This window comes from Lithobates pipiens, unplaced genomic scaffold (assembly GCF_037356315.1).
Source record: "Lithobates pipiens isolate NorthernLeopardFrog02 unplaced genomic scaffold, aLitPip1_a1.2 Scaffold_28, whole genome shotgun sequence".
Lineage (NCBI taxonomy): Eukaryota > Metazoa > Chordata > Amphibia > Anura > Ranidae > Lithobates > Lithobates pipiens.
Genome location: NW_027507789.1, coordinates 32,939,590 through 32,965,147, shown reverse-complemented (window position 1 = coordinate 32,965,147; position 25,558 = coordinate 32,939,590). Strand labels below are relative to the sequence as shown.

Here is a 25,558-nt window from a genome sequence, read left to right as displayed (position 1 = left end):
CGGGGTATGGAATTAAAATTCACAAAAGTCCGGTCAGTAACTCGTTCTTTTTCTAGATGTACAAATCTCATTATTGTTATACGACTCCATACGAGTCCTTCATATCCCAGCCCCGCCTCCCTTTTATATCAGTGTCTTCGGTCCCCTCTTTCACATCACAGACCCCCCCCTCTTCAATTCAGAGCCCCCTCTCCTCACATTGCAGCCCACTCCCCATTAATCACAGCCCCCCCATCAAAATCCCCCTTTAAATCACAACCCTCCACATCACAATCCCCCATATCACTTCTCCCCCCTCTCAATTTCACAGCCCCCCCCATCAAAGCCTGCCCATATAATCACCCCCCCCCCATCAAAGTTCCCCCCAAAGACAGTCCTCCCTTACAAACACAGCCCCTACCCCTTTAAATCCACTGCAGTTACAGCTCTTCCCCCTTCACAGTCCAACTTCACCATATCAGGGGGCACTTAGCTGGAACTCTTCTCCTGCTGCCACCAATCCTCCTCTGAATGTGTATTTGCCTGCCACAGCTGTTATACTCACAGCAGGGAAGAGGGCGGGAGACACAGAAGGTCTGCACTGAGAGTGGGAGCCGACCAGCACTTCTTAAGAGCAGAACTTTTTCACTCTCCCAATGAAAAGTGAATATTTTTTAATCCTCATGCTGCTAGTATTAGCAAAAAGACAGGAAAGTATATAATATTTGTTTTAAACTTTTATTTTTAAGTTTTATTTCCTTTTTTTTTTGCCTAGGCAAATTATGTCATATATTCCAGGAGTCTCCAGGAGGGGAGGTTGTTTTCTCAGCTAAGCATGTTCTCCTGCATGCATGAGCTAAAGGCAGATGGATTCCAGGAAGTAAATGCTACAGGAATCATTTGCCCTTACTCAAGATGGCCACAGCCAGAAATGCCAGAGGGGTGTTTTTCAAAGTGATTTCTCAACAAAATAAAGCATGGAGACATGGATGGATTGGGGAGTTTGCTTTGAATATCATTGAATTAAATAGTGTTTTTGGTTTGTGGTGCTCAGAGTGAAGATCCGCTTTAACAAGCGAAAGGTTGGCCAGTGTAGAGCTGCCATATCTCTCGCCTTATCCCCTGCTGTGAGTGCAACAACTGCGGCAGGCCGGCAAATACATATTCAGAAGAGGGAATCCATCCTGCTGTGTCTCCTGCCCTCGGCTGTGCGTTTTAACAGCAGCAGCAGAAGAGATCTCGCTGCTAAGTGGTGCGGCCAAGGCCCGGACAGTTACTCGTCCGTATCTGGATCGCGGTTCGCCATTTAGCGACGCCTGCCCTAGAGGATAAACAAAAAGGAAGAATCGAGGAGAACTCTGACACCCAGGTAGAAAAAAATATATATTGTATGTAGTCTTATAAAATGTCTGTAATATGAATGATAACGTTACAATAAGTCACCTGTGTCTACAATTTCATGGCAACCATGACAGTAACAACTTGACTGCTATGAGCCCATTTAACATCTGAAACAAGAACCAGCAACAAAAACAGCAACCAGTAAGGCTTGAACTAGGGCTGCAACTAACTATTATTTTCATGATCAATTAGTTGGCCGATTATTGTTTCGCTTAATCACAAAAAAAATGCGTGGTGTATAATCTAGTTAATATGTAAAGTTTAAAAAAAAAGGCAATTTATTCTTAAATATCTATATACTGTGGTAAATATAAATAACCAACTATATGGTTAAGGAGCAAAACATCGAATCCGCTCTGAGAAGAAGACAGAAGAGATATACTGTATAAACTATTAGAGGAGAGATATATACTGTAAATATTAGAGGAGAGATATATACTGTGTAAACTATTAGAGGAGAGATATATACTGTATATACTTCTATTAGAGGCAAGATATATACTGTATATACTTCTATTAGAGGCAAGATATATACTTCTATTAGAGGCAAGATATATACTGTATAAACTATTAGAGGCGAGATATATACTATTAGAAGAGATATATACTGTATATATTTCTATTAGAGGAGAGATATATACTGTATATACTATTAGAGAGATATATACTGTATAAACTATTAGAGGAGAGATATATACTGTATATACTATTAGAGGAGAGATATATACTATTAGAGGAGAGATATATACTGTATATTAGAGGTCGACCGATATGGGATTTTCTCTGGCCGATGCCGATATTTAGAAATCATGGCGGCCGATAGCCGATATATGATGCCGATTTTTTTGGGCCGATATGTTAGGCCGATTTTATTTTATTTATTTATTTTTAATCCCCCTTGATCTAACACACCTTTCCCACTGGGGCGTTTTTTAAGGCGCTTTTGGGCTAAAAATAGCGCCTGTAAAGTGCCTGTAAAATGGCTCCCCTGCAGTCTGTGTGAAAGACAGAGTGCTTTCACACTGAGGCGATGCGCTGGCAGGATCTTAAAAAAAAAGTCCTGCAAGCAGCACGTTTGGAGTGGTGTATACCGCTCCTCCACCACTCCTGCCCATTGATATGAAAGGGCACCACTGCCGAAGCGCATGCAATGCGATTTGGCAGCGGTGCTTCATGGGCGCATTTAACCTCTTCCTTGGCCGCTAGCTGGGTTATATGTGCCCCACTAGCAGCCAAATAGCACCGCTAAAATGATGGTAAAGAGCCGCTAAAACTTGCGTTTTACCATCAACGTCTGCCCGCTCCAGTGTGAAAGCAGCCTTCATAAGTGATACAGAAAATTTCTTACACTTAAAGCGGAGGTCCACCCTAAAATGGACCTTCCGCTCATCGGATTCCTCCCCCCCTCCGGCGCCACAATTGGCACCTTTCAGGGGGGAGGGGGGTGCAGTTACCTGGATAATCCAGGTAACTGCACCCACTTCCGGGCTAGCTCTCTGCGGAAAGGGGCTTACATTACGCCCCTTTCCGCAAGTGCCCGCCGCCTTCCGCAAGTGCCCCGCTGCCTGCTGGGAAACACACAGATCCCAGAGGCAGCGGGGACCGTCCTCATTGCGCAGCGCGCCTCGCGCATGCGCAGTAGGGAACCGGGAAATTAAGCCGAAAGGCTCCATTTCCTGATTCCCATACCCAAGATGGCGGCGGCAGCACTCGAGTGTCGATCTAGAGATCGGCTTCGGTTGCCGACATCGCGGGCGCGCTGGACAGGTAAGTGTCACTATTTTAAAAGTCAGCAGCTGCAGTATTTGTAGCTGCTGGCTTTAAAAAAAAAAAAAAAAAAAAAAAACGCGGAGTCCCGGCGGACTCCCGCTTTGAACATTTATTAAACAAAACAAACCTCCAATCAGTTTACTTGTATGTATGATCTAGATTAAAAAAAAAAAAAACTATTAAATAAAAACGGGTAGTCAAAACTTTTGGACAAAAAAAAAAAAAAAAAAAATGGGCTAACTTTACTGTTTTTATTTTTATTTTTTAAATGGTGTATTTTTTTCCCAAAAAAATGCATTTGAAAGACCTCTGTGCAAATGCCGTGTGACATAAAATATTGCAACAACCGCTATTTTATTCCCTAGGATCTCTGCTAAAAAATATATATATATAATTTTTGGGGGGTCTAAGTGATTTTCTGGCAGAAAATACAGGATTGTTTACTTGTAAGCAACAAGTGTCAGAAAAGATTTAGTCTTTAAATGGTTAAACTGAGAACTTCTACACAGAGATGACTTCATTCATTCAGAAGTGTAAACATTGTATCATTTAGTTCTTTTCTTGGCAGTCTGCCCAGAGAGGAGGAAAGTGTTGCTATGACAACTCAGCAACTCACACTGACTTCTTACAGAAGTCATTTCAAAGTCCCGCTGTAGAATCGGCTTTTTATCAGCACAATCGGCCGATTCCGATTATTTAAAAAAACGGCAAATATCGGCCGATATATCGGTCGACCTCTACTGTATATACTATTAGAGGAGAGATATACACTGTATATACTATTAGAGAGATATATACTATTAGAGGAGATATATACTGTATAAACTATTAGAGAGATATATACTATTAGAGGAGAGATATATACTGTATAAACTATTAGAGGAGAGATATAACGCGTAGGGGTTGTGGGAGACATACGGTCCTTGAATATAAGCCAGGAACAGGTCGGCCCAGTGGAGGGAGACGATCACCACCTGCAGAACATCTGGGGCTGGGCCGATTTTAGAACGGTTTTCTCGTTGCTGGAAAGGCTTGGTGTCGGCCGATAGACACATTAAAATGTGAGTGCAATACTTTATTTTTTATTGATTTTTCCATTAAAGTTAAAACGGTTTTACACTATATTGGTTCCATTTAATTTTGTATGAATATATGGATGTTGAGGAATTGCTAATGGGAGGAATGCGTTGTGGATTGGTTATCCGTTGAATGAACCGAAGGCTTACCGATTGGGGACATCTGGTGAGTGGCCATTCTGCTTGGTGACGGTGGCACAGATTTGGTTATTTTAGTTGACACAAGTGGACTTTTGATTAGAAGATGATCGGTGATTAAGACGGCACAGTTGGAGCAATCGAATTAAAATATCGCACAATAAGGACGCTATATTTTTTGCAATTATAAATTAATGTCTCGTGTATATATTTTGGATAATATGGGGGCACAGTGATTATTTAGTGAATATAAGTATTATTAAGCATACTCTATTGAGAAGGTGGTAGTTAAAATAGTGAGTGGGAGGCGCAATCCCCTAAAGAGATTATATATATATATATATATATATATATATATATATATATATATATATATATATATATATATATATATATATATATATATATATATATATATATATATATATATATATATATATATATATATATATCACACACACACACACATCATTTACTTACCCTGGTTTTTCTGGGGGGAGGACTAGGACTGGGATTGCAGCGGACCCTTAAGCACAGAAGGGGGGAGGTTGAGCGCGCGGTACAACTTGGTTTTTTGATATATACTGTATAAACTATTAGAGGAGAGATATATACCGTATATACTAGAGGTCAACCAATATATCGGCCGATATTTGGCATTTTTTAATTATCGGCATAGGCCGATTGTGCTGATAAAAAGGCTGATTATATGTTCAGCGAGACTTACATTGACTTCTATAAGGCTGCTTTCACACTGGGGCGGTATTCAGGCGTTACAGCGCTAAAAATAGCGCCTGTGTAACGCCTGAAAAAAACCGGCCCCTTTAACTCCAGTGTGAAAGCCGGAGGGCTTTCACACTGGAGCGATGCGCTGGCAGGACGGTGAAAAAAGTCCTGCTAGCCGCATCTTTGCAGCGGTGAAGGAGCGGTGTATTCACCGCTCCTAAACCGCTCCTGCCCATTGAAATCAATGGGACACCGCGGCAATACCGCCGGCAAAGCGGCGCTTTGCGGGCGGGTTTAACCCCTTTTCGGCCGCTAGCGGGGGTTAAAACCACCCCGCTAGCGCCCGCACACCGCCGCTAAAACGACGGTAAAGCGCCGCTAAAAATAGCGGCACTTTACCGCCGACGCCGCTCCCGCTGCAGTGTGAAAGCAGCCTTACAGAGGTCTTTGTAAGTTGCCTGAAGTTATCAGTGAAGGACTTTCCTCCTCTCTGGGCAGGCTGCCAAGAAAAGATCAAAGTGATACAATGTTTCTTCTTCAATGGGCTGAACTCCATGTGTAGAAGTTCTCAGTTTAACCATTTTAAGACTAAATCTTTTCTGACACTTGTTGCTTACAAGTAAAAATCCAGTATTTTCTGCTAGAAATCACTTAGAACCCCCAAAAATTATATTTTTTAGCAGAGACCCTAGGGAATAAAATAGCGGTTGTTACAATATTTTATGTGACGCGGTATATTTGCGCAGAGGTCTTTCAAACGCAATTTTTTTGGGAAAAAATACACCAATTAAAAAAAAAAAAAAAAAAAATCGGCCTAACATTTCGACCCAAAAAAAAAAATAAAATAAAAAAAATCGGCATCATATATCGGCCGCCGCAATTTCTAAATATCGGCATCGGCCAGAGAAAAACCCATATCAGTCGACCTCTAGTATATACTGTATAAACTATTAGAAGAGAGATATATACTATTAAAGGATATATAATATTAAAGGGTGAAGCTGGTAAATATCAGACTCAACTAATTTTTTTTTATTTAAAAAGAAAAAACAATGTCTTAATTAAAAAAAAAAAAAAAATTTAATTTAAGAACGTTCGTTTTTCAAATCGTTAGTGGGGTCAAATCGATCTTCATTTTCAACCACAGTGACAGGAAAATTTGGAAATAGAAAACTTCTTGGTCAAAGGAATTTTCAGACGATGTATGTGGTTTTCGTTCAGAAATTACATTCATTTTAAAAACAGAATATTACAAACAAGTGAAAATGTCAAACAAGATTCTTTCATTCAGCGAATGAACAAAGATTTTTTTGTCTGAATATTCTTGTCTGAAAATTGATCGGTGTGGCCAGCATAAGGCTCGGTACACACCTATGCAGTTTGCTAATGATCTGTTTCTGCATTGCTTTTTGCTGTACGTTTTGATTTTTACGCATGCAATTTTTCGTTTTGCATCTTTTTTGGCCAATTTGTTGTTGGGCACATTAAAAAAAAAAAAACACCAATTGCTGCAAAAACGTGTTACATGCTTTTCTGCAGCTTCTCCATTGAAGTATATTGAACCAAAAATTAGAGCTGGGCGATTTTCTCAAAAAAAAATAAATAAATAAAAATTGAGTTTTTTTTTTTGATGAACACCACGCCGGTCCTGAGGAGCTGTGGGCAGGAGTTTTTAGGAGAGGCTGCGGCTTCGGCCTAGTCCGTGGCGTCCGACCTCGCAGACTAGGCCAAAGCCCCGGCCTCGTCTAAAACCTCCTGCCCACAGATCCTCAGAACTGACGCGGGTTCAGCACCGACCCTGCTGAAAGAAAAAAAAAAAATTAAAAAAAAAATCAATTTGCTGAAAATTTGAATCAATTTGACCCCTCAACTCAATTCAAGATTCAAATCGATTTTTTTCCCCAGCCCTAACCAAAATAGCACTGTTTTGCGTTAAAAACAAGTCCATGAACCTTTCCAAATATGCAGCAGCTGAAAAAACTTAGATGTGAACGTGTCCCATAGGAAACCATAGAAATCAACTGAAGTTAGTACCTTTCTGCAAAAAAAAAACACCAAAAAAACAATAAAAAAAAAAAAAACACACATAGATGTGAACCAGTTTTAAGACGTTTTTTACATAATGGGGTTAAAAAAATAAAATTAGCCCGTTATAGTACAAAAAATAAATAAAAATAAAAGCAAATAATCGCTACTGTAAGGAGTTCTTTTTTGTAGAACTGTGAAAGTAATATCCTTTGACCAAGAAGTTTTCTATTTCCAAATTTTCCTGTCACTGTGGTTGAAAATGAAGATCGATTTGACCCCACTAACGATTTGAAAAACGAACGTTCTTAAATTAAATTTTTTTTTTTTTTAATTAAGACATTGTTTTTTCTTTTTAAATAAAAAAAAATTTGTTGAGTCTGATATTTACCAGCTTCACCCTTTAATATTATATATATCCTTTAATAGTATATATCTCTCTTCTAATAGTTTATACAGTATATACTAGAGGTCGACCGATATGGGTTTTTCTCTGGCCGATGCCGATATTTAGAAATTGCGGCGGCCGATATATGATGCCGATTTTTTTATTTTTTTTTTGGGCCGAAATGTTAGGCCGATTTTTTTTTTTTTTTTTTAATTGGTGTATTTTTCCCCAAAAAATTGCGTTTGAAAGACCTCTGCGCAAATATACCGCGTCACATAAAATATTGTAACAACCGCTATTTTATTCCCTAGGGTCTCTGCTAAAAAATATAATTTTTGGGGGTTCTAAGTGATTTCTAGCAGAAAATACTGGATTTTTACTTGTAAGCAACAAGTGTCAGAAAAGATTTAGTCTTAAAATGGTTAAACTGAGAACTTCTACACATGGAGTTCAGCCCATTGAAGAAGAAACATTGTATCACTTTGATCTTTTCTTGGCAGCCTGCCCAGAGAGGAGTGATTCAGAATCAGTAGTGATTATTTGCTCTTTTTGTACTATAAAGGGCTCACTTTAATTCTATTTAACCCCATTATGTTACTGTAATGTTAAAATAGTAATCGATTAGTTGTGGATTAAATCGATTGTTTCAGCCCTAGCTTGAACCCTCCGTCGTAATGTAGACAATTTTTATCTTCAACATTTTTCTAAAGGAGGCATAAAACAGAGTAAAATTAAATACCGCCATGGCACGAAAAATTGAGTGGGCTCTGAGTGCTGGGTAATGCCCATACATTTATAACTGCAATGCTTTACCAACAGGCACTAATACAGTTGCTATACAGCAGCCTGTATATGACGACAACTCAAACACACTAGAGTTACCAATGCACAGAGTAACGCTCCAATATGGAGCCTCATGTACACAGGGATCCATTTAGCCCCTCTGAATGCCCTTTCTCCTGGCAAGAGAAATAAGCCAAAGCTGTGTATTGCACATGTGCCTAGGTGCAGAGAGCATTTGAGCGTTAAAGTGGTTGTAAACCCTTACAACACACTTTGACCTACAGGTAAGCCTAGATTAAGACTTACCCGTAGGTCCAAGAAATATCTCCTAAACCTACACGGTTTAGGAGATATTTGCTGAAAGACAGGCACCGCTGTCTATGGCGCATGCGGCGTAGACAGCTGTGCGCAGGCACACTGAGCGCACCGCCGTCAACGGCGATATCCCGCGCGTGGCGGCACCCGTGTGCATGCGCGGGAGTGACGTCATCATGGCTTCGCCGAATGACAGCGGCGGAGCGGCCAGATCCACCGAGAAGATGTACGCTCCGGACTACAGGGGACAGCAGTGACATCGCTGGCTCCTGTGTCAGGTAAGTGACACATAATGGACTACTATGCAATGCGATGCATAGTAGACCATTATGCTTTACCTTTGCAGGGAATGAAAGAGGAAGTAAACTCATCAGGGTTTACTTCCTCTTTAATGGACTCCACTGGCCAGAATATTGATTTATTCCGACCTTTGGAATGCAATAATGCTCAAACGCACCAAAACGCATCTAGCACCAGCTCCTCTCCTTAACGTGCTTTTTACAGGGGATTTTATCAGCTTGAAAATGTCTATTTATGCATGAACATACAGGTTAACTTAGAGGTGCTTTTACTGACTGAAAAAAAAAAATGCCATCAAAAAGCACAGTGTACATGAGGTCTTACATTGATGACTCTTGCAACCTGCAACATACACCAACACCAGAGGAGCAGCAATGATATACTGGTAATCATAATTATCAATCACAAATTAGTAGCTTAAAGAAGAACTGCAGTTTACTCACATTATTTGTAATAAAAACATCTTTGCCATTCTGAAGCTTCCCTCCAACCACTTTGCATATTGTTTTATATATACTGTGATTCTGTACTTGCCAAATATGCTGCAGAAATCCCCCACCGCTGAGTCTGGCTGAATCCATTTTAACCTTGGGCAGCTGAAGCTGCTGCCTGTTCACTTCCTGGATTTACACAGAGGCACACCTCCAGCTCTGCAGCTCTCATTGGACCTCTTATGACTCATGCCCCCTCCCTTCCTGGCAAACGCTCACAAGAGTAAGAGCTGTGCATGATATCATAAGCCTAGGCTTTTTATTAGACAAGAAACAGAAGTGGGCTATATAAGGTATTTACATGCAGAAAAAAAAAAAAATGGAATTACGTACCGGTAATGTCCTTTTCCAGGAGTCTTTCAGGACAGCCACCTTTGAGAGACACTGGCTCCTCCCCTCTTAGGAAACACCGCCTTGATTTTCATGATTTAAGCCTCCTCCTCCCTTCGTTCCTCAGTTCTTCCAGAGTACCTCCGGCCAACTGGGGAGACACAAGAACACGTCAAATAAACAAACTTTTAAGTCTTACCTGACGGCCTCATGTAATGAGTTCCCGATGATCTGCAAAAAACTTGGGTGGGAACCGGTGCTGTCCTGAAAGACTCCTGGAAAAGGACATTACCGGTACGTAATTCCATTTTTCCCCAATCGTCTTTCAGGACAGCCACCTTTGAGAGGATAAGCGAGTACCCTGTCTTAGGGTGGGACCTACTGCTTGCAGCACCTTGTGACCAAAGGGCTTGGTCTTTGGCTGAGAGAAGATCCAATCTATAGTGCTTCACGAACGTAGAAAACTTGAACCACGTTGCGGCTCTACAGATCTGTTCAGGAGACACACCAGCCCACATTGTCTGCGGAGTTGCCGCTGTCCTGGCTGAGTGTGCTTTAATTCTAACTGGAGGCTTTAATACCCCAACCGCGCAAGTCTGCCCAATGGCTGACCTTAATCATCTGGTTAGCGTACGTCTAAAGGCTTTGGAACCCTTCCTAGCCCCTGGAAGTAACACCAAAGGTAAATCAGACTTCCTGAACTGGCTTTGTGTAACCAAAATAATGAAGGACACGTCCAAGAAGATGTGTCCTGTTCGCTCACTGGTTTTGAACGAAAAATAGGCAGCATAATCTCTCGGACTCTCTGAGGATTAGAGACTACCATTAGGTAAAAAAGGCCAGAATGATCTTAAAAACTGAATGGTCTGGAAAGGGAGTGCCTTAACAGAAAAGGTTTCGAGTTTACTCACTTTCCTTGCCGCAGTGATCGCCACAAAAAACAGTTTTGAGAGTGATCAACCATAACCAGCCAGATTCCAATTGCTGAAAAAGGTTCCTTTGTGGGAACCTGTAAAACTAATGAGTGACCCCGACTGGGAAGGGGGCGACCAAAGGCTTGGTCTTTGCCTACTTAAGGCTCTAAGAACCTTACTATACCAAGGTCTGATGTTAGATGCCCTTCCAGGAATACGCTAAAAGCGAAAACCTGACTCTTCAATGTTTATGGGGCTAAACCTTTATCTGCCCCTGACTGCAGGAACTCTAGAACGGCTACGAGGCTGTGCACATTGAAGGAGTTCTCTGAGCATCAGCTGTTGAACCGTCTCCATACCTTCAAGAAAATGGTCTGAGTTTCTATTTACCTGCAATTCAGAAGAGTGGCTATTAAACAGTCTGAGACCTCTTTGCCCTTCAGCAATTCCTTCTCAGTAGCCAAGCTGCAAGAATCCACCTGGGGACCGCAGACTGGACCCTGGGAGAAGGGACACTCCTAGACCGGGAAAACCCGGGGGGGGGGGGGTTCCCCTGACAGGCCCTTCAGAATGGAGAACCACGGCCTCCTGGGCCCAAGAGGTGTGATTAAAAAATAGGTAGTAATCTCCACCTGAAAACTTCCCTGACCCTGCAGGAATCAGAACGGGAGGGGAGAAAGCATAGCACTTAGAGAAACCCTAACTCTGTGCTTTAGTGTGTCTGCTCCCGACCTCCCATCTCCCCTGTTCATGGAACAGGAGATGGCTTCCTTTGCGTTTTCCCTTGAGAAAAAGAGAGGTCCATCCAAGGAATCCCCCAACTCTGGGTGATCCATTCGAAGAACCTCCTGCTTGAGAACCTGGTTGCTCTGAGGAAATCTAAAATCAGGATTTGCTCTCCTTCAAAACAGATCACTGAAAAGACAGGATTTCAATATTCGGCCCATCTGAGGATGGCCTTCGCTAGGACCCATAAAGGATCCGCTCCAGGAGTCCCCATCCTGTCGACGCAAGCCACTGCCAAGGGATTGTTTCCATGACTCTTACATGAAGTCTCCAGAGAACTCTGAGAGGTCCTGAGAACCAGATCTACTGTTCTCAACTCCCTCCAATTTGAGGATCTCTTAGATTCCTTCCTCTCCCAGGTACCCTGTACCAAACAGGAGTCTAGGTGTGTACCCCAACCTAAGCCGTTCGTATCGGTTGTAACCACCCTGGATACTGGGAAACTCCATTCTAGGTCTTGTAACAAACGTGCTCCCTTTCCCAAAGGGACCTCTTTACCTGAGTTGGAACCAAAGAGTCCCAAGACCCCTGACTGTGGTCCCAAATCTTCAAGATGAATAGTTTACAGAGGACGGTAACATGACCCCGTCCACTGAACTGCTAGGAGCGTGGCTGTCAGTAAACTCAACCTGCCTAACTGAGTTTTTGACAGTTGCCCTGGAGAAACAACAGTGCTCTGTCTATCTTCTGGATCTTCTCCAAGGAGGGAAGACCTTTTGTTCTGTTGAGCCCAGCACCTACCCCAGGAAGGTGACCCCCTGGTAAGGAATTTAAGTTGGGTTTCTCTAGGTTCAGAGGCCAACCCAGGCTCACAAACAGGTCTTTTGTTACCTGTTGATCCCAAATCGACTGCGTCAGAGAAGGTACAAACCGGAGAAGATCTTCAGGACACACGATCACCGAGACTCCCCTGAGACGCAGGAATGCCAGAACTTCTACCATCACTTTGGTGAAGATAGGAGGAGGAAAGGGATAGCCCAAAAGGGAAGTGCTTTGAACTGAATGTGTAGCACCCCTACAGAAGTTATCACTGCCAGCCTAAGGAAACGCTGGTGGTTCTCTGCAATGGGAATATGTAGGTATGCATCCATACTATCCATGCCCTGAAAAAGTTTTGGTGGAAGAGGTGCCCTCACCCAGTGACCAAAACCAACGAAAGCCATCTGTAGGTGACTAAGACACACAGACGTTTCAGGATGAGCCTGAATTTTCCCAAAGGCTTGTGAACCACAAAAATGTGAGAATAGGAGCCCTTTCTATATATCCTGCTGGGACCTGTATTACCACTTCCTGTTCCTCTAACTCCTGAAGAGGAAAGAAGGGCACATTTTGGCAGCTCAGTGACAAGGAGTCTCAAAAGAGGAGAGCTCTGAAAACTCCAAACGGTAACCTCTTACGATGATCCCCAACACAAACTGATTGGAGGTGATCATCTCCCACTGGGGGAGGAAGGCCCCTTTTTTACTGCTCCCCATATTTCTTCTTAAGGGGAAAGGCCTTTTTCTTATCAGCCGTGCGATCTAGCACTGCTTCAAGACCTGGCCCAAACAGCAGTAAACAGTAGCAGTAACAGCAGTCTCCTGTAAAAAGGATTCCAGAGCTTTGCTTTGGACGCCTTGTCCCCCTGTCATGTCTTCAGCCTTAAGGCCCTCCAGGCTGAGTTGGCCAGAGCCGAGGACCTTGCATACATTCGCATGGATTGAGTCGAAGCACCCGCAGTGTATGCTGACTCCTTAAGCACCATGGGAGAGGGGGATAGAAAAGTCTCCTCTGCTGTCATTGCTTCATGCATTAATCTGGATAAGCCAACACTTCATATTACGAGCCACCACTGTGGCTTCTATGTCAGGCTTAAAGATTTTCTTATTATAAATCCCAGGCATCCTTCAGAAGTGAATCCATCCAACAGCAGGTTTCCTGTAAAAAGGATTACACAGAGCTTTTGCCTTGGACGCCTTGACCCCCTGCCATGTCTTCAGCCTTGGAGCCCTCCAGGCTGAGTTGGTCAGAGCCGAAGATCTTGCATACATTCGCCTGGATTGAATCGAAGCAGCGTATGCCAACACCTTAAGCAGTATGGGAAAGGAGGATAGACTTCAGAAGTGAGTCCATCATTTCAAACATAGGGTCTGAAAGTATTCCCATGTCCCTGAGGACAGGTCAGTATGCCTGGACGTCTGAAGAAAGGTAGTCTCTAACCTGGGAGATTCTATTCCAGACAAGAGCTTCCTCTTCCGCCCAAGAAAAAACCTTTGCTTTAAAGCACCAGAAAAGAAAGGTTTTCCTTCGGGACCCCGCCATCCTGATGGCATCGATCAAGACATCATGAACCGGGAACACCCGCTTCCCCCAGGTCCTAGTACATCTGATCGTGGGGTGACAATGCCTTCTTCCTAAAGTGGTATGAATAGCTCTCAAGAGCTTATCCACTTCATCCAGGGGGAAGTTTATATCGAGGGGTTCTTTTGGGTTCCCCACCCAAGCCCTCACCTTTATCAGAGTCCCTTGGGAGTCTGAGACGGCACTGTCAACTTCTTCCTCAACTTCCTCTCTGGAACCCTCTAGACTCTCCCTTAACCTGCAGGAGGAACATCCATTGGGTTAGGTGGAACACTCTGCTGTGCTGGTGAAAGAGTGCTCTGGAGCTGAGGCCATTGTAACCTTCACAGAAGCCGCCAGATATGCACCGTGTTCTGCTGCCTGTTTCCTAATGGCGCTCAAACAGGGACCTGAACCCTCTGAGGCCACTGGAACCTTAGGTTAAAGGTCTGACTGAGCTATCCGGTGCCTCAATACACTCTTTACCAAGTGCCTTTGAACCAGGGATTCCCCCAAAGAGGCTCTATATGAAGGACGCTCCCTCCTAGAACCAAAGGGAGACTTGCTCATGTCCTTCAGAGACCTAGAGATAAAAGAGCAGCATAAAATCCTAAAAAAACAAACACCAGCACTACTTAAGAGGACCACCGGGAGTGCCCTCCCCTAGGATCAATCTCCATCTGGATCCCAGACGCACTGCCCTTCCCCCCGACCACCTAGGGGGAAAAAACACCAGTGGAGCTACTGGTTGTAAGGTAAGGGAACCCCTCGCCAGGGCTTTTACCTTTGAGTGGCTGGTGCCGTTACTCCTGGAGCTCCCGAAGCCACTGCTTTGGACATTCTCCTGTTGAGGAAGAGTGGTACGAACGTGCCTCCAACAGCTACCTGTGCAACTGTAGAAAGAGAGGCTGCACCAGCCGAACGCTAGGTTCCCCTCCACGTGCCGCGTCCGGAACCGGAAGACGCGGATCCAACGAAGAGGTCCGCCCCCACCGGAATTGACGTCGCCCGCCAACCGGTCCGGCCTCTGGCTCCCAGCCGACTGGATACACAGGGGGGCCTTGGACGTCCTCGTTGCAGCGCCCCACTGGGCGAAACGCAGGGATGAACCTCCCCAAAAACTTCCTGCTTTCCCCAAGCGAAGATTGGAGTGCGTATAGAGAAAAAGGTCAGTCAAAAGTTCAGCTTCCCCAGCCGACCGGACTGCCTGTTCCGTTAAAACACCCGCGGGTGAACGGACGGACGACCCTGTAAAACTTCCTGCTTTCCCCAAGCGAAGTTTAGGGTGTATAGACAGTACGAACGCTTCAGCTCCCCGCTGATCCGACTGTCAAGGGCCGACCGATAGACGGTCGGGTAACCGAGTGGGGCCGGGGCTCCGCTCGGATAGCTTCAGTCTCACCAACCGAATTCAGCTAAGGTTCCTTAGCGATGTCTCCCCACCGGAGGAAACACCATAACTGAGGAACGAAGGGAGGAGGAGGCTTAAATCATGAAAATCAAGGCGGTGTTTCCTAAGAGGGGAGGAGCCAGTGTCTCTCAAAGGTGGCTGTCCTGAAAGACGATTGGGGAAAAATGACTGAAGATCAGCTTTAACCGGTTCCCAACCAGCTCACGCAGATATACTGTGGCAGAATGGCTCTCATGGACGAAATCCCGTATGGGTAAGTCCTTTTTATGTCTCTATGTTTATATGATGATCTGTAATAATTGATTTGCACTGTGTCCTATATGCCAATCATTGGCCCTCAGGTGGTGCTGTTGCCGCCATCTTCAGTAAGGGAATCAGGGCCTTGTGGCTTCACTTCCTGGTTCCGTACTGCGCATGCACGATCCCACCGGTCCCTGCTGTCTCCTGTGTGTCTCCCAGAAGACAGCAGGGGGGGGGGGGGGGAGACAGAGAAGGCACCAGAAGTGGTGTTTATACCCACGGGTGGCTCAGGTGTCTATGCCCGGAAGTGGGAGCAAAATACCTGTGTTAGACATGGGCTCCCCCCTGAAAGGTTACAAAGGTGAAAAGCGGAAGTTCGATTTTTGGGTGGAACTCCACTTTAAGGATGAGTTCAGGCCTGTTCGCAACGCCACATGCCCGCCAGGAAGCCGACACTCCACAGTGTTAACCACAGGTAAGGATGAGCTCTGGTGTGTTCGCAAACCCACATCTGCCCGCCAGGAAGTCAGCACGGCACAGCGCTAAATACAAGCAGTGAGACATTTCTCTGCAAACGTGGATCGGGAAAATTTCTCACTGTCTGCGATTAGAAGTGTGCAGTGCCGACTTCCTGGCGGGCACGTACCGGTTGGAACATGCCTGAGCTCATCCTTACCTGTGATTAAATTCATTTTTTTTTTTTACCTTTACAAACATGTACACAGAGTTTTGCACAGAGTAGCCCCAAACCTGCTCTTCTGGGGTCCCTCAGTGGCTCTCACGGCTCCTCCCCACATCAGACAACCCCCCTGGGAGTCGCGCTCCCGAGTCCAGCATTCAGCGTCCATAGGGGCCAAATGCAGGACTCGGCCCCGCCCCCCACATCATTGGATTTGATTGACAGCAGTGGGAGCCAATGGCTGCCCTGCTATCAATCCATCCAATCAAGAGCCGAGAACCCCGGCCAGAGAGGCAGCGTGCTCACAGTGAGTCAAGTAAGTAAAATTAGGTGGCGGTCACTGATGTGTTTTTTTTTTCTTCACCTTAAAGCGGGAGTCCGCCGGGACTCCGCGTTTTTTTTAAAAGCCAGCAGCTACAAATACTGCAGCTGCTGACTTTTAAAATAGTGACTCTTACCTGTCCAGCGCGCCCGCGATGTCGGCACCCGAAGCCGATCTCTAGATCGTCTCTCGGGTGCTGCCGCCGCCATCTTGGGTATGGGAATCAGGAAATGGAGCCTTTCGGCTTCATTTCCCGGTTCCCTGCTGCGCAATAAGGACGGCCCCCGCTGCCTCTGGGATCTGTGTTTCCCAGCAGGCAGCGGGGCACTTGCGGAAAGGGGCGGGCACTTGCGGAAAGGGGCGTAATCTACGCCCCTTTCCGCAGAGAGCTATCCCGGAAGTGGGTGCAGATACCTGTACTGTACAGGTATCTGCACCCCCTCCCCCCTGAAAGATGCCAATTGTGGCGCCGGAGGGGGGGGGGAGGGTTCCGATGAGCGGAAGGTCCACTTTAGGGTGGACCTCCGCTTTAATGCATAGAATATATTAAGGTGAAAAAGCACGAACCTATACAACCCCTGTGGAGTTTCGGCTTCCTGGCGGGTGCGTGGAGTTGCGAACATACCTGAGCTCATCCTTTACTGTGGATGAGCGCGGGGTGTAGCAAGATGGCGGCGACAGAACGTCACTTCAGTTACAAAATCTGACGCATCATCTAACCTGAAGAAACCCCGGCAGTCCTATTGATGTCTATTGGGATGCAACAGTCGCTGCTCCTTATTTTATACACATTCGAGTGCTCAGCCGCGTCACATCGGTTGTGTCCGTACAGCTGCTGCATCCCAATAGACATGAATGGGGCTACCTGCACTGCGCTGCATAGAACGCCATGCAGGTAAACAGGTAAACGCTGTACTGCACCTTCTGTGAATGAGGCCTAATACTACCATACATCCCCTGTCAGGTTATTTCCCCCTCTGTGCACCATTGGGGAAACTTCCCTTCACTTCCTGTCTCAGAAATGCAACAGGAAGTGAGAGAAAAGCTGCCAGCGTGGGAGGCTATCTCTGGAACACGTGTCCCCATTCAAAGCTTTCCCCTCACTTCCTGTTCTGGGGACAACCCTCAAACGTTGGCCTATCTCACACCTGCCACTAAGAGAGGGGTGAACACTCAAAAAACAGCAAAAGAACCCTGACAGAGGCTCCATTTCCCCGCCCCCCTCACCCACCTCTCCGGAGTTCCCGCTGCCACACCGTGACGATGGCGGCCGCGTGCTTCCGGTGATGGATCAGCCACAGGGACAGGGTCTGCACGCTCTGCTGCGAGTTGCTCAGCTCCGACAGCTTCTTCTCCAGGGCCGACTCTGAGAACGACGACATGGCTCTCCGTGAGGGGGGCCCCGGGCCCGGCGCAAGATGGCCGCTTGACCTCTCAACTCTGCTAAAGCGCGCGTCACGTGACCCGCGGCGAGGTACTGGGACGCGTTGCCCTAGCGACTGACCATTAGGCTGTGCGCGGCGGCGGCGCCTTGATGGCGTCACTTCCGGCATGTGAAAGCGCCCTATCTCCTGTGCCATGGGATGAGGTGAGTGAGTGAGTGAGTGTGTCATGTGCCAGGGGGGCTGAGGAGCAGCACCTTTTGTATGTTATAATGGTGGAGGAAATGTTGGTGTGTGGATGGTTTATGTTTTATATATCTATATTTGTGTGCTTGTATTCACATCACAGGGTATGCTGGAGCACATAGTGCCATGGCACTTGTAGAGTCATTCCAGGTAAGTCAAAGGAAGAATGTAGAGATAAAAGAATACGGTTTCTGAAGTCAGTAGATTAAAGTGATTCTAAAGCCTCAAAGCAGAGCTCCACCCAAAAGGGAAAGTTCCGCTTTAAAGCGTTTGCCTGTAAGTCGGCGCAGGAAATCACGTTTGTGGGCGCTCCCATTGGCCAGCGGGGGAGCAGATCCCCCTCCCCCGCTGGCCTATGGGAAAAAAAACCTTGTAAGATAAAGGCATAATGAGCTAGTATGCACCACGTACTAGCTCATAGTTTATTTTTATTTATTTCAAGCACTTATATAGCGCCGTCAATTTACGCAGCGTTTTACATACATATATATATTGTACATTCACACCAGTCCCTACCCTCAAGGAGCTTACAATCTAAGGTCCCTAACTCACATTCGTACATATATTATGAAATACTTACCTTGGAACGAAGCTAGCAAGCAGAACAAACCTCTGGATAGCCGCACACTGGAAAAAGACTTGAAATCCCATCTTTTATTGAAACAACATGGGTCACATCAAATCAGAATCAAATAATCCACAGCAAGAAAATAACAGCTAAGGGAAAAACGGACACGTTTCACACTGCGATCAGTGCTTACACATAGCTGAACGAAGCTCCCGCACCGCTGAGGGAGCTGACATGTTGCCTTGGCGACCCAGGGCTTGCTTGCTTCCGGTTATCACGGCTCCAGTGCTGTTATTAGCCGGAGCCGCGATGACGTCACTCGTGCGCACGGGAGCCGCCGCAAATGGCACAGTACAACTGAAGCAATGGCACACTCTGCCATTGCTTCAGTTGGCTTAAAGCGGGAGTCCGCCGGGAGCGCGCGTTTTTTTTTTTTTTTTTTTTAAAAGCCAGCAGCTACAAATACTGCAGCTGCTGACTTTTAAAATAGTGACACTTACCTGTCCAGCGCGCCGCGATGTCGGCACCCGAAGCCGATCTCTCGATCGTCTCTCGGGTGCTGCTGCCGCCATCTTGGGTATGGGAATCAGGAAGTGGCGCCTTTCGGCTTCATTTCCCGGTTCCCTACTGCGCATGCGCGAGTCGCGCTGCGCAATGAGGATGGACCCGCTGCCTCTGGGATCTGTGTGTTTCCCAGCAGGCAGCGGGGGACTTTCGGAAAGGGGCGTAATCTACGTCCCTTTCCGCAGAGAGCTATCCCGGAAGTGGGTGCAGATACCTGTACTGTACAGGTACCTGCACCCCCCTCCCCCCTGAAAGGTGCCAATTGTGGCGCCGGAGGGGGGGAGGATTCCAATGAGCGGAAGGTCCACTTTAGGGTGGACCTCAGCTTTAAGTGTGCATGTTCCGATGTCATTCGGCACATGCAAATACAGTGATATCTCCTAAACCGTGCAGGTTTAGGAGATACCCAGTGCAGCTACAAGCAAGCCTAATTATTGGCTTGCCTGTAGTTTAAAGTGGTTGTAAAGGGTTTACAACCACTTGAATGCACTCTATGGTTGCCACCTCACCCCTTTAAACAAGAACACCTTTAAATTCCACAGGTTCTGAGGCTAATTAAATGCAGATAAAGCTGGCCATACACCTATAGATTATCTGCAGGTTTTCTATGGTTAGATGGAAAAAGTGGGAGATCCCTCCATCCACACAGTTTAGCGAACAATGAGAAATCTGTTGCACTTTTTCCATCTAAACATAGAAAATCTGCAGATAATCTATAGGTGTATGGCAAGCTTAAGGCACCAAGTGAGTTTAATTACCACCTTAATCAGCCACAGAACCTATGTAATTAATGTGTTCCGGTTTAAAGGGATGAGGTGGCAACCATAGAGCGCAAGCAAGGTTTATGTCTTCTAAACCTGTACAGTTTAGGAGACATTGACCTTGCATGCACTCTATGGTTGTCACCTCATCCCTTTAAACCTTAACACATATTACACATTAATTTTCCCCTACAGGTAAGCCTTACTATAGGCAAAAATGTGCTAAAGGCTTATACAACCACTTTAAGGACTCATTCTCCTCTTGAACAGTTGGCCCTGTTGAGCAGAGGGAGCGGGTACCCGAGTTTGGCAAGTACCCACTTCCCATTTCAGCGATGCTCAGAAACAGAAGTTCTCCTCCCTCCCTCCTCTGCCTTGTAGTCTTCTGGGACACTGGCAGGTCCCAGAAGACTGCATTCACCATTCATGATGCACAGCGGGCACCCGGCTGTGAAGTCAAAAGCTGTCACAGCTGGGTGCCCATAGTGAAGTATACATAGTGGTATTTGATCACCCCAGCGTTGTTGTGTTTTTTTTTTTTTTTTTTTTTGCACTATAAACAAAAAAAGATCGACAGTTTTGGAAAAATAAATTTTTACTTTCTAAAACATAAAAAAAAAAACATATTCCTCAGTTTAGGCCAATATGTATTCCACTACATATTATTGGTAAAAAATAAAAATTCCAATACGTATTTATTGGTTTGCGCAAAAGTTTTAGCCTCTGCAAAATGGGTGATAGATTTATGGCATTTTTATAATTATTTTTTTTTTTTACTAGTAATGGCGGATATCAGTGATTTTTAGCAGGACTGTGATATTGCGGCGGACAGATTGGGCACCTAACTGACATTTTTGAAACTTTTTTTTGGAACCAGTAACATTATTACAGTAATCAGTGCTAAAAATATGTACTGTTACTGTACTAATGACACTGGCAGGGAAGGAGTTGACATCAGGGGCGATCAAAAGGTTAAATGTGTTCCCTGAAGGTGTTTTCTAACTGTATGACTGGGGAATAAGTGACTCTGTGACTGGGGAATAAGGATGGGCTCAGGCGTGTTCCCAACTCCACATGCCCGTGCCCGCCAGGAAGCTGACACGCCGCAGCGCTAAACACAAGCAGTGAGACGTTTCCTCACCCGCGGCTGCACAGATCAGGAAATGTCTCACCACCTGTGATTAGCACTACGGAGTGTCAGCTTCCTGGCGGGTGCAGACAGGTGGAGTTGCGAATACGCTTGAGCTCTTCCTTGCTGGGGAAACGCACAGATCTGTCTTCCTGCTTAGCAGAGACAAGATCTGTGTGATCTCCCCTGTCAGAACGGAGATTTGCCTTGTTTACACAGGCAGATCCCTGTTCTGTCATTGCAGGGAACGATTGCGGATGGCCGGCGGTAGAGCTTCGTGTTTTTTTTTAATGATTAATTGTGATCTCGATTCAACCCCCCTGACGATCTCTATTGCAGAGTTTGCCAATTCTTTCATATAAGTGGAGAGACTTCTCTACTCACTTAGCTGTCAAAAGAAAACATCAGGGAAGTCTGCCAAGTTTTTAACATGAAACATTGTAACTAACTCTTCCTGCTTAGATCAAAGGTATAAAAGTCTGTGTAAAGAAAAAATCCAGGCAGTCTGCCAAGTTTTTAACAAGATGTAAATGCAGGAAGTTTAACCAGTTAAAGTCTAAATCTTTTTCTAATGCTTGTTTCTTAGGTTAAAATCAATATGTTTTTTTTTGCTAGAAAATTACTTGGGACCCCCAAACACTATATATATATATATATATATATATATATATATATATATATATATATATATATATATATATATATATATATTTTCGCATAGACCCTAGGGAATAAAATGTCAATTGCTGCAATATTTTATGTCGCACTGCATTTGCCCAGTGGTCTTTCAAACGCAATTTTTGGGGAAGAAATGCACTTCAATGAATAAAAAATAAATAAAAATAAAAACGAAACCGTAAAGTTAGCCCAATTTTTTTTTTTTTTTTTTTATTTTAATGTGAAAGATGTTACGCTCCTGAGAATCGTGATCCATCTTCTAAGAAAAAAAAAAATCATGATTCTCATTTTAGCCAGAATCGTGCAGCTTTAGCTGGCTGACATACAGGCTTCACAGACAGTTTTCTACTTGGCAAGTTGTGCTGCGCTTTGTGAATGGTCCCACCGTCTTCTGGGACCTCTGTGCCACAGAAGGCAGAGGGGCGAAGGAGGAGGGGTCGAAAATTACATAAATCTTCGATCAGCAATCTTACTTGGCAGTGGGAGCTGGTACCCCGTTAGAGCTGTACAATTCTGGCTAAAATGAGAATCAGGATTGCTTTTGCTTAGATATCACTCGTGGCTTAACATCATCCTTCACATTATACAAACATTGGGCTAACTTTACTATTTATTTATTTTTTATTCATTGAAGTGTATATCCTCCCAACCTTTTTTTTTCTCAAGAGCCCACAAGAGATGCTTTCCATTCTGCGGTATGTAACAAGGTCCCCAGGTTGGATGCTGCATTCTCCCAGGTCTCCAGATCCACTGACCTGGCCTTTGAAGACATGGGGGTCCTAAGGGATCCAATGGATAAGCATATGGCTCTCTTGCTCAAGAGTTCTTGGCAATCGGTTATGAGCAATTTAAAGCCAGCTATGGCCACGACATGTGTAGCCAGGAACCTGGAGTATTGGGTTAACCAGCTTAAAGCTCATATAGTAGCGCATTCATCCAAATAGGAGATTTTGGATTCCTTTTCCCCCTTGTCCTCAGCGGTAGCCTATATAGCGGATGCTTCAGGCGAATTAGATTGTCGGCTAGATCAACAGCCTTAACAAATTTGGCAAGAAGAGCATTATGGCTGAAGACTTGGCCAGGTGATGCGGCGTCAAAGAGTAAACTGTGGGATTCCTTTTTCGGATGACCTTCTCTTTGGCCCTGATCTAGATACCATTCTAGACAGGACTGCCGATAAGAAGAAGTCCTTCCCGGTAAAGAAGAAGAAACAACCCCGAAGCGCTTTTTACGACCTCAAAGAGGAGCAGGCCAACAAGTCCCAGGGGAAGAGGAAGAATTGGTCCGCACAAAAAGCTAAAGGCAAAGGCAGAATCCTTTTTCATCCTCCTACGCAAGCCAAAAAATCGCGATGACCCTGTGGATGGGCGGGAGGCTGAAAAACGTCCTTCTGCAGTGGTCAAGCATAACATCAAATCAGTTTGTACTGACCACTCTTTCTCAGGTCTACACAATAGTTCTTGTCATTGGACAGTTTAACCTGCCCTGTTTTCCAAGGGTGGGGGGGGGGGGGGTGTTTTGAAGTGGGTTCTGTAAAACGTGCTTGAATAAAGATTCATCGGCTTGACCCTCAACACAGAGCCTCGTCCCGTCTTGGGGGAGAATTATTTGTATGGGTTTCTTGTTAGACTGTTTGGAGCGTTTGGTAGCTGCCTTGGTATTCGGTAAGGGAATGTCCTAAATGATTTTAACCCCTTTCATACTCGGGTGTGGGGTACAGGGGCCACCTAGAGAAAAACTTTGCTCAAGGAAGTTGGTCCAAGAAGGAGGCGACAAGGTCCTCAAATTGGAGAGAACTGAAGGCGATCACTTTATCTCTAGTAATCTTCGCGCAAGATATACCTTTAAAGTGATTGTAAAGGGGGAAAAAAATGTATGTAAGAAAAATAACAAATATGTTATATTTACCTGCTCTGTGTCGTGGTTTTGCACAGAGCAGCCCCGATCCTCCTCTTCTAGGGACCCACGACGGCACTTCCTTGCTGAGTGGCCCCACAGCAAGCCATCTGCTGTGGGGGCACTAGTGTAAGCTCGCTCCCGAGCCAGCTGTCTGTGTCCATAGGACATTATATATTTTTTGAAGGCAGACACCCTAGAGAATAAAATAGTGGTAGTTCCATTTTTTTTTTTTTAAGTCGCATGATATTACTGTAAATGTCTAGGAAACACAACATTTCTGTTAAAAAAAAAAAAAAAAAAAAAACTCATTAAAAATGAAACAAATTACAGATACTCAACATGTCAAACCTTAAACATGTCCGTATATTTTCCAATGCTCAGTTTTACAAAGGAGGTCTGGTGCTAGAATTATTGCTTTTTGTGCCGGCTTGTGCACTGATGTGTAACGTGTAAAGTAATCAACGTTTTCAGGCGTAGGTGCCTCACCGCGTGCGTTTTTACGTTTGTACATGCAATATTGTTTTTTTTGGGGGGGGGGATTTTATGTGCTTGGGTTTAATTCTTTGTACTTCTTTTTTTTCCCCATCATATAGGGGACAGAAAGTCTCCTATGTGATAATTTTTTTGCTGACAGAGACATGCAGAGTCTAATGCTGTGTACACACGATCGTAATTTTGGTCAGAAAAAGCTCTGATAGTTTTCCCGACGGAATTCCAATGGGATTTCGCTCAAGCTATCTTGCATACACACGGTCACACCAAATTCCAACCGTCAAGAACGACGTATGACGCGACTAGAAAAAGGAAGTTCAATACCCAGTAGCCAATAGCTTCCATCTCGTAGTTGAATCTGACATGCGTGAATTTTTGCGCGTCGGAATTGCATAGACATGATCTGAATTTCCGTCTGAAAAATTGAGAAAATGCTCTCAGAGTTTTGCTGGCTGAAATTCTGATTGTGTGAACACAGCATGAGAGATCCTGCGTGTCTCCTTTTAGAATAGAACAGCTCCAGAATGTCTCCTGAATAGAATGCAATGCACATCGCGCTGCATTACATTCTTTTCCGGCCTTAATGGCAGGGGAAATGTTCAACGGGGACCCGGAAGTGAGGTCACACCTCCCTTCCGGATTATCCCCTCTACCCAGCAGCACCCGCTATGCCTGTCCTGGGCCCACAGATGGGCAAGCGGAGCCCGGGATATGTGGGGGCACATGCGAGATGTGGGGAGCAGTCAAAAGCCAGCCCAAGCTCCAGGACAAAACTATTTGTCACCGTTGCGACCTAGCGTCTGGGATTTGTCGAGCCCTGTGTTATACTTATGCTCTTTGTGCAATGGTTTTGCTCAGAGCAACCCTGATCCTTTTTATCTTGGTTCCCCCACCAGCGCTCTTAGCTCCTCCCCCTTGACCAGTGTACCCATTAGCCAGCCACTTTCTATGGGGGCACTGGTGCGTGCTCGTTCCCGTGCCCGCTCTATGCATCCATAAGACATATAGAGCTGTGACTTGGTCATGCCTATTGCTCTCTCCTCATTGGCTCACTGACTGTGATTGACAGCAGTGGGAGCTGTCTCCGCCAATAACAAAAGAGAGCCTCAGGACAGCCTAAAATGCATGATGGTGTGGAAAAAAAAAAAACATCCAGCCTTTACAACCACATTAGGGCCGGTTCACACTGCGGGCGATGCAAGGCGACACCGACTTGCCTCGCCGCGACCTCAGCGGCGATTTGCAAATGACTTCTGTATAGAAGTCAATGCAAGTCGCCCCGAGGTCGCCCAGAAGTAGTACAGGAACCTTTTTTCTGAGTCGGAGCGACTCGAGTCGCTCCTCTCAGAACGGTTCCATTGTACAGAACGGGGGCGACTTGTCAGATTGCGGCGAGGCAAGTCGTGTCGCCTCGCATCGCCCGCAGTGTGAACCGGCCCTTAAGTA

General features: G+C 45.2%; 1 protein-coding gene across 1 annotated transcript in view; it reads right to left on the bottom strand.

Moving 5' to 3' along the window:
• Nucleotides 1-17,852, bottom strand: part of RPRD1B (regulation of nuclear pre-mRNA domain containing 1B) — a 140,346-nt gene extending 122,494 nt beyond the window's left edge. Inside the window, exon 1 of the mRNA XM_077459046.1 lies at nt 17,625-17,852. Within this exon, the coding sequence (XP_077315172.1) occupies nt 17,625-17,775 (151 nt within the window). The 5' untranslated portion in view covers nt 17,776-17,852. The remainder of the gene's footprint in view (nt 1-17,624) is intronic.
• Between the last annotated feature and the right edge of the window lie 7,706 nt (nt 17,853-25,558).